Genomic DNA, 10,308 nt, shown 5'->3' on the forward strand with positions numbered 1-10,308 from the left:
AAGAGGCAATTACAATCTGTTATCCACATCCTATCACTTTCACTTAAGGGACTCTCTTTTTCCAGAACTAAAAGCAATACAAGACTATTTGCTTTATGATTTAATCTTGTAGAAACCAAAAGCAGCTTGTCAGTACTTTGTCCAACTCCTAGATCATTGTTACAGCTGGGGATGGGAGAACAGTTGTGATTTGGGACAATTTCAAATACGCAGATATTGCGAGTTCAAATTTCCACAAATGAATCTAAAGCTTTTGAAGTTCAAACTCTGTTCGTTATCCAGTCTCTCCACTCCCCTTTTGTTCACTTCTAAGGACTGCCAGGGAGATATGAATGACACCATCAAATGGGTGATATCCTTAGGAAGAAGTAAATAGATCTATAACAAATGATCAAAGCACCAGGCCAAGGTAAACAGAGTCCCTAACAAATAATGTAAGCCACACAGAAATATATATGGAAGGTAACTACATCTCACAACTGAATGGTGCTATCTACAAGGAAGTCATCAGTAAAGATGTTGAGAAATCTGTTGTCAATTGTTGAATAATACTTTGGCACCCGAAATGTTTTGTCAAAGGCATCTTGGATATAACAAATTAAAAAACCAGGGATTCAAGGGATTTTTTTATTCATAACTGCAGTCTGCTTTAAACAGAATTTTCATCAAAAATAGTTTGGTATTATAAGAAAAGCATCTGGAGAGATTCTCTCTAGTTAAAAAGTACAGAGATTATCAATCCTCATACTTCAAAGCATAAGCTGATCACTAGCTGGAAGAAGCTGCACCTGTTTCTATGGTACATCATACTTAAGTGTATTAATCAAAAGCACATAACCACAGCTGCTGAAAAAGATGAAACAAGCAGGATATCCAAATAGATGAGTGATATGAGTGATATTCCAGTATGTATGGCAATTCTAACATAACCATCTATGGAAAAACACAATAACTGATTTCAAATATTTAATTTTCAACTAGTGCTTTGGAAGATACCAAATAAAAAGCATTGGAAAATAAAACAGAAAAGGCAAGGATGAGGTAGGAGGCAGGCCGTTTTGACAGATACTATACTATACTATTTTGACAGAGACAATGCCAATTAAAAAGACTAAGATTAGAGCCAATGACACTATAGGTGAATGGAGGTTAGGACTAACATTTTATGCCATCTTGATGTCTAATTAGAAAACAGAAGAACTAGTATACCTGAGTTGTTTTCTTAGTATTCCTATCTTGGGTACCGCATCCTATGTTACAGAAATTGAGGGGATAAAATTTAAAGGGGATGGAGGAAATTTATTCATAAGAGCTTCCAACAGTTCATACATAAAAATACTGAAATAATGAACGATGCTTTTTTCAGTAAGAGCTTGAATTAAGAACTGCAACTCTAGCAGTACCAGTATTTCTTTTCTAGGCCTGATCTTGCACCACAAAATACAATAGGAACTTTGTCAGTGACTTCATCTCAGCAATCCCCTAATGAACCAGTAGAACTGTATTTGCATCTGCCACTGTCATTCTGCCCATTCATGATATCCTTACATGCAGGACAGAGACATGGGGAGTTTGATAACCTGGGATGAAGCAGTTAGTTTTTCCTTATCATTTGTACGTTGTAATGCAAGCAAAAGGGATAAGATTCTGTTTTCACAACTGAATGCAAGATAGAAGAGTTAAGACTGGTAAAACAGCAAGGAACATATTTCTAAGGTTAGACATGCCATTACAGCTCACCTGATATTTCTCTACATCCTTTACACTGAAGCAGGTCTGCATCAAAGCCACTGTGAAGTAGGTAAAGCCTAGACGTTGTAAAACACCTGGGATTCTTGCCCAGCTCCATGATACTGTAGATATAACAGACAAAGCAACACAATGTACCACCAAGTGACTAAACTGCTGTGTTCTGCAATCCATGCAAAACCAAAGAGGCATGTGAGGAACACCATGTTACCTCATAAAATACCTGCACAGTGGCAAATACAGGACATCATCATATATTACCATGATTAATTATAACACCATCCATCAGAAGAAAGAAAGTCATTGATAAATCATTGGGCAGCTGATAAGCATGGCACATACGTAGATAAGTGAATCACACTTTTATGATCCTGGCACCAGTTTTTACCTTGGAAGAAGTTTTGCAAGAGAAAGAGCTTCGAACATAAAAACTACCATTTAGTGGATCAGACAATAGGTCCAGCTTGCCCAGTATCTTGTGTCACACCGTGGCAGATTGTGGATGCTGAAAGGTGAACAGAGTATGATCAAGGTTTTTTCCACTGGTTCTCTCCAACTTGCAGCCTTTAGGGTCTAGGAAGTTCTGATTCATAGGCTGTACCCCTAATTCCCATGCACCCTTACTCCATGGATTTATGCAATCCCTTTTTTGAATCTGGCTAAACTGTCAGCTTCCACAACAACTGGTGGCAATGAGTTTTACACTTTAATGATTCACTTAACAATGTGCTACGGTGATGTAGCATTGGTGGTCACAATGCTCCCTCGTTATAGTATAGTGCTACAGCAATGCAGCAGCTAAAAATAACTGTGCATGGTGCAGTAACAAAGGCGCCATAGGGACACATGTAGACACACCCACTGTGTGAAAAAGAATTTCCTTCTGTTAGTTTTAAATTTACTACCAACTAGTTTTATTTTATGACCCCTAGTTCTTGTATTGTGAGAGAGAGTAAATAATAAATCCCTATTTACTTTCTCTCCACCATTTAGTATTTTGTAAACCCTTATCACCATGTCCCCCCTCAAGCATATCTTTTCTAAACTGGGTAGTGTGGAAAACTGAAGATCTGGGGATTACGTATAGATTGTATAGTACCTACTGCAATACTTATCTAAATTGATTGTATAAAGCAGAACTCACACAAGTGACTAGGGGCCGTTCCTCACATGCAAATAAATGCACAATAGGATCTAATGCATGATCCATACAATCATGCCTCCTGCCATAATATCTGTGTGGGATTTTGCATTAAATCCCATCTCATTTTATTGGCAGCACAGGGGGAGTCCTCAGTTGATGGGCTCCCAGCAGTGGGGACACCCCATGCACCCCTGGGGCTGCTGTGATCTCCCAACCTTGGAAGTGTGCTAAATTACTGGAGCTGGGGGAAATCGCAGCAGCTGCAACCCCCCAGCCTTGGGGATGTATGAAACCCCTAGGGTTGGTAGGATTGCATGATCCACTAGCCCTGGGGGTTTCATGCACCCCCAAAACTGGGAGATCACAGCAGCTGTGATCCTTCCAGTCCAAGTGGTTTCATGCACCCCTGGGGCAGCTGCAAGAGTCCCTTCCGTTGTGGAACTCCCAGCCCCAGCTGGGCATGGTGCATCCCTGTGACTGGCAGAGACATCAGCTAACAGGTCTCCTAGCTGCAAGCGAGACCCTGATTTTTATCTGCAGGGTTCATACACTTAAGCACTGAGCCCCATCCACCCTGCATTGTCCACTTACAGTGAAAGTATTCCCATCAGTACATTACTATTGTTTACTCTTAATGTACTCCTCAGCTTTTGTTGTGCAAGCATAAAGGGACAGAGACAGAAGAGAATGCATTTTTAAAAGAGAAGTCTGCTTTCTCTTTTTCCCTTCATAAAGAAAACTGGCAGTTCAGAGTAACAATGACAAGAGGATGCAGTTTGAAACTATGATGGGCTGTCAGTTGCCTAAGGCAATTAATCATGTAGTCATCTATTTGCTGTCAAAAATCTTACTTTAGAATAAATTAAAAACAAAATCTTTCATGTTCCTATTTGTGTGGCTTTTTACTAAACTATACTACTACAGCTTTCAGTGTCACTATCCCATTCTTCTGAAATTTCCCTTCAGCCTTCTTTTCATGCAAGAACATGTTAGGAAATTATTTTCTTTCTATTTATGTTATGTCTATACAAATAACTGGAAAAAGGAGCCAAGCCTCTCATTATCAGCAGAGTCATCAAACCACGATAAAAATATTTTTGTTCTAATGGAAGCTGGTTTTCATATTTTGGAGATTGTTAGCAATTGTGAACTATCCTCTCACTGGTCTTTTAAAAAAAATCCTGAAGTTTTGTTAAAGCAATCTGTGAGAAAGTGCCTTTGCTAATCTACTCTCCAGCAATCTACAACACTCCATCTGATAGATTGCTTGAATTAATATTTTAAAAGTGAAGATGACCAAGGTCAATTTAAAAGGTCTTCCCAGTTTGGCAGCTCTTAAGACTTCTCCATCCTGATCACACTTTGGTTGAGTGTAGATTACGAAGTCACGTGGCTCAATGAATCATTACTTTTCCTTTGTAGGATTTTCTTGAAAGTCACTTGTGAGTTTTGTAAGGAAGAGGCAGATTGTAATAATACACCACCTCATTAGAACATTCTCAGAGTATTTCCAAACCTGATGCTTCCAGTGGTGAGTTGGATTTAAAACAGTGTTCTGGGAGTCTTTGGTTAAAATACACTAAGATGCCATGTTAAATTAGTGATCAGGCAGATTTATTCAATACATTCATGCATCATACTCCTGAAGTTAGCTGTCCCTGCACAAATGATTTCTCATTCTTCATGTTTCACATGCTTTCAGCAGGGTGCTATTTTCTACTACATGTATTCTGAATTCTCAGTCCAATTCCTGAATTCCTGGTCCAATTCCTAGTACTATCTTGTGATACTACAGCAGTTAACATGGGACAATACATGGAGGATCACAAATCTGAAATCGATACGACTAGTTGGTAAAAAAAAAAGTCATATTTCAGTTCTGTTAGCCACCTAGCATCTGTAAGCACAAGTATATATTGATTAAAAACAAAATACAAACACACAAACAACCCCCCAAAACAAAAATTAAGTATGTTAGCCTGCATGTGTGCACACGCGTGTATGTGTATACATAAAAAGGATTCATACTTAGAAAAGCACTCTCTCTTTTTACATAGAGAGAGTATATATATTAACCACATATATTTGTGTGTATATATATCCTTTAAAAGGCTAGCATGCAATCAGTTAGTTCAGCTAAAGAAGTCCACTCTCTGATATGCATGTTCTTGGAAAAAGGAAAGATCATGCATCTTGTAAATCACAGTATAACATTACCAACTTTCCATCACATTATGAAATTTCTCTTAGATTGTGCTGAGACTTTATTACATTAGTATTTGGTTTTTGATAATATGATACATATCTGAGCCCCTCTCTTGTTCCTCAAGGGAACATGCAGGAGGACGATACTGAAAGCAAGGCATGCCATTTCTAACACATCAAGCTCTTTTTAACTAAATTCAGGAGCCCACGGGGGATGCATCCAATAAGTCATTAGACACACAACCCTGCCTGAAAAGGAGTCAGCATTGCTTACCTTGTCTATACGCTTTCCCTTTTAAACACTTACAACACCAGTCTTTTCAGTATAACTCATTTTTTATGTATTTGTTTTCAGATTGAATACATTTGCACTAGACTTCTTTGATCTTTGGTAATGAAACCAGAGCAACAGCACAAGTGCCAATACTAAGACTCCATCTCATGCAGGGGCTCAGATGTACAAAGTGCGACTTAATCTTGAGTATGGATTATCTCACCTACTTAAATAGTAGCCACTGCCTAACCACCACTTTCTAGCCAGCTAGCAGCATGTTCATTTGAACCCCTTCTTTGAAACATACTAAAATGCAGCTTCCTGTAGAAGTAGTTGTTTGCCCAGAAAATATAGTACATGCCAACTCAACAATGCATATACTATTATTAGTACCTAGAATTAGTTTCTGGCAAACCTGATTTCTGTGTGGTAAAATCTGAAAAGCAAACTGAATAGGCCACCTAAGCAATTAGCTGTGAAGCACAGGAAGACCATTTGGATTGATGAGCTACTGTACCAGTGATTTATATCCATAATGGCACAGGATGAGTGTAGAAGTGCTAGCTGTTCCAAAGCAGTGGTGGGGTTGGGATGACGCTGTAACTGTAATGGTCCAGGAAAAATGTGATGCAAGGATTTTTGTGGACTGCCTGTTGTGAGACGTATGGACAAGATTTCTGGGTATGATGTACACTTCCCCAGGTCTCTGAAAAAGGGTCACTTCTTAGAGAACTGAGAATGTCTATATCATACCCAACAGCTTGTCTATAGCTAGGGACCTACTTCATTCACAGTTTCATGGATTTCATAGAAACTGTGAAATCCAGGATTGTTGGCAAAATCAACCACAAAAAAATTAAGAAAAAAAAATGCTGACTCCCCCATGGGAGCCAGCAGCCCTTGCCGGTGGGAGAGGAAGGAGCTGGCTGGCATGGCAGCCCAAAGGGCAGCAGACAGGATTGCGGCTACCCTCTCCATCCCTTTTTCCCCAACTGGGGCCTCCCTGCCAATCAGCACTGAGGGGCAGGGCAGGAGAAAAGACAGCCAGCAATCAAGATGGTGGCCACCCTCTTGTCCCTCCTTCCCCTCAGAGCCTCTCCACCAATCCATGCTGAAGGGTGGGGCTGCCGTGAAATGCCTGTGAAATCAGTTTGGCGTGCTGTGAGTGGGCCGTGAAAAACCCTTTGTCTCAGAACATATTAGCTAGGTCCCTATCTAGATCCCTCTCAACTGTATACGATTGGTCCAGTAAAAGCGATCGTCCACAACAAAATTTTGCCTCTTGTAGTCTTTCCAAAGTCAGGCTAATTCAGATAGTGGCTCTAATGCGAGTGTATCATAAGGGGCATTTTTGTATGAAGAGAAGAGCATTACAGGTATGTGATGGTATCAGTTTACCAAATTTCCAAGCGTTGCTTGAAAAGTTAAGTTTTTATAGTACTGACAAGGTATCCAAACCTACAATATAATGTCCAATGAATATACATAGCTAAATTTAGCACCTATTTATAGTGGGGATGGTAAGGGAAATACACAGCTTTGATTCTTGGTGCAAAGAAGCAGCTTGCTTTGCTTGGGCAGCCACTGTACTTCCTTGTTCAGATTTAGAAATGTATTCTTGTCTCTACAGTCTAATAGTTTAAAGCTACTGAATTAACAGGAAAGAAGAGAGACATTCTGATTATTGTTTATCTGTAAAATTTTTTTAAGTGTCAGAAAATTTCATTGAAACACTATACACACACAGAGACACACACACACGTGTACACACAAAATATTGTTTCATTTAAAAGAAATGGTGAACACACAACCTTTTTGTGTCAATCATATACATGACTGCAATTGGGTGCATTTAAAAACAAAGAAGCTGAGATCTTGTGAAAGTCTATAAGCATAGTGGGGGGAGATTCCATGGATCAGAAGGTAGATGTCAGTTGTTAACTCTGCCCAAGAAATTATTTTCCACACAATGAAATCTGTAAGAGTATATATAGGAGTACATAAATTAAAGTTAATATTCACCCAATCACATAAGTTACCACAAAATACCAGTGATCTAAAATATAGGCAGAGGCAAGCATTAGCTAATAGGTTGCACATTAATAGCTGATCCATATGATTCACAGCTGAGGTGAAAGTTACACACTTAGAAACTTTGAAGTTTATTCTCAATTACAGTGCCCCTTTCTCCTCAAGGTAAAATTATGTAAATTATATTGTGAATATGATAATGAAGGACTTACTTCAAGAGGTCCTAGCAGCTTCTACCTCTCATGGTCTTCAACTTGAGTTGTGTATAACTGGGACTTAAGGGGGAAAAAATCCGACTAAAAAGCTTAAATACCCCTCATATAGACTAAATTCCAATGCAAGCCTGGGTTACGTGTACAGAGAAGTCTTGTAGTTACAAATTAATGGCGGTATGAAATATCTCTTTATTGCTTTGAAATTCCTCCTTCATATACTGTAGCATTTAAAATACATGATTCAGAGAACCTGTGATGTCTATACAAGGCTAAAGGTAATGTGAAAGAAAAGCTCCGCTTTGGTGGGCTCCTCTCCCATCTCTTTGCAGACAGAGTCCACGTGCTGCTTACTTTATTTATATTCCCTAACTTCAATTAATCTATTGGGTAATTAAGTTCTTTATAACCTTGCTCTGAACTAATCAGTGTTTTCTGAACTTTCCCATACATTAGTTACCTTTCTACTAACTCAAGAATATATCCCTTCCCTTATTGGCCTTGTGCCAAGCCATGAGCACCTCATCACTACCACCCTCAGCTCTATGTTATACGTAGGACTGGAAAACACCACAACCCCACCCAGCCATTGAAGTCTAGTCCTCCGCATTCAAAGACAACCGTTTATGCAAAATGGATCGTGTACTCTACAACACACGTGTGCACTGCAATATGTGTTAGTGAGACACCACTTAACAGATGAGATAAGGATAATACCAGTGTCTTGTCACTACAATGGAAGGATATCAGTTGAGTTACAACATGCTCAGATGATCCTCGGAAATGGTCGCATCATGCATTACAGAAAAAAGACAAAAACCTGTATGCCACTTGCCAATCTTTCATAGGGGAAAAAATATTTCCTGACCTGAAATCTAGCAATTAGTTTGATCCTGAGCGTATGAGTCAGATAGATGCCTTTGAACTTTCTAAATACCAATAGGAATACCAGTACACCCTAGCCGAACTCCCACTTCTAGCTGTGGCCATAGTCAAGTGTTTCAAAGGAAAATAAAACAAGAAACCCAGAAGCCATTCTTATTGGCCCTGTAACAGGGGGCCTTCCCAGGGCCAGTATGATGTTGGCCTGCCCACCTGTCTCTGGGCTAACTGCCCACCTCTCTCGTCTGCCATGCCTTTATGATACAGGGTTATGATGTTAATTAGGTGGGAGGCTGCCCATTTCGCACCCCGATATTTAGGGGGGGACCTCCTCAGATCCATTCCACCCCTACACTGCGGCCCAAGCCTCACAGATGGCATCTCAGGCAGCTAGACTCAGCCGGACTCTTCGCCCATTAGCTGTGGTGCCCTCTCTGGGAACTTTGGCTCCTGCTTAGGCCCTGGCACCGTATCAGGTCAGTCAGGAGCCTGAGCCTCTTTGCTCTGTGGGCATACCTTGTGGTGGGCTCCTGGCCCTTTTGATCCCTCTTTGGGTCCTGGCCCCAGCAAGGACTAGTAAGGTACCTTGGGTCAGATCTTAGCTGCTTGCCTGCTTTTACCCTCACAACTCCACTGGAACTGAGCTGCAGCCCTTTCTGAGCTCTCACAAGCTTGGACATTACCCAGCTAGGAGTGTGCGAGGGCTGGAGATTATTAGGTGCCCCCGACCCACCTTTTACTAGGGAGGTAACTGGCCTGGCATTTCATGGGGCTGCCACACCACCGGCAGTCCTACCAGGCCTCCATTCCCTAGCAGGGTGCAGTTTTAGGTCATGCCCAAGACCTGGAGCCTCCTCCATCCCAGTAGCCCCAGCCCATAGACCTCCAAGCTATTCCTGAGCCTCAGCTCCACCAGCTAATGTCTCTGTCATAGCTGCTGGCAGCAAACTGCTGCTTCATCCTATTTATAGCCTGCTCTCTAAAATGGCCACTGCAATCAAGCACCTGGCTGCTGCCTGTTCTGGCCCTTAAAGTGGCAGGCACAAACAGTGCCCTGCCACAGGCCCCTAACAGGTGACTGTCAGCCTCCGAAGCAAGGATTTCCAGACACTTCCCACAGAGTTCAAGTTTCCTAGATGGACACAACAAATACTTGAATCCACATCCAGTATGCTCAGATTTCCATAAGTCAGGAACACTCCTATTCTATCAGTTTCGCTTTTCCATCAACTTGTTAAGCTCCATCTTAAGGCCATTCAGATTCCTTGCCTCCGGTATTTTTAAAGACCATTTATTCTTTTAATGGTTACAGAGTTCTAATCTCTGGTTTAAATTGAGTCATTAGTAGTTTGTATTCACCAGACCTTGTGCCAATATTGTTTTTTAGCCTAAACAGCTCTTCCCCCACCCAGACTGCTCTTCTGTCTCTGGAATAAATAAGAGAATGAATCTCTTGAGATTCAGAAATATACAAAATCCCCTGTAGAGGACTGTTCAACTAATCATATCCTCCTTGTCAGATGTTAACTGTGGCAGGCCCATACTTGCAGCACCACCACTAGTGTTCCCTGACTGCTTGGGCATGACATACCAGGGTCTCCTCCTCGCCTGCCATGACTTGATGCTACCTGAGGTTCTACCTGGAGGTGTTGTACAGTGTTTATCTATGACCTCAGGCACCTGGGCTGGTACTTCTGTGGGGCTCCTCCTTCCTTACACTGCACCCCATTCTATTCTAGTGGTCTGGTTTGATCTCGATGGTATCTGGGTGTGCCGTAGGCACTGTTTCCACAGAAAGCCTGCCTTCATGG

The 10,308-nt window shown here is 41.1% G+C and overlaps 1 protein-coding gene across 1 annotated transcript in view; it reads right to left on the reverse strand.

The window, feature by feature from the left end:
• The window catches only part of LOC102367842 (heparan-alpha-glucosaminide N-acetyltransferase-like), a 349,117-nt gene that overhangs the window by 96,990 nt on the left and 241,819 nt on the right, over positions 1-10,308 (reverse strand). The window contains exon 10 of the mRNA XM_025197703.1: positions 1,741-1,853. Within this exon, the coding sequence (XP_025053488.1) occupies positions 1,741-1,853 (113 nt within the window). The remainder of the gene's footprint in view (positions 1-1,740; positions 1,854-10,308) is intronic.

This window comes from Alligator sinensis, unplaced genomic scaffold (assembly GCF_000455745.1).
Source record: "Alligator sinensis unplaced genomic scaffold, ASM45574v1 scaffold188_1, whole genome shotgun sequence".
Classification (NCBI taxonomy): domain Eukaryota; kingdom Metazoa; phylum Chordata; order Crocodylia; family Alligatoridae; genus Alligator; species Alligator sinensis.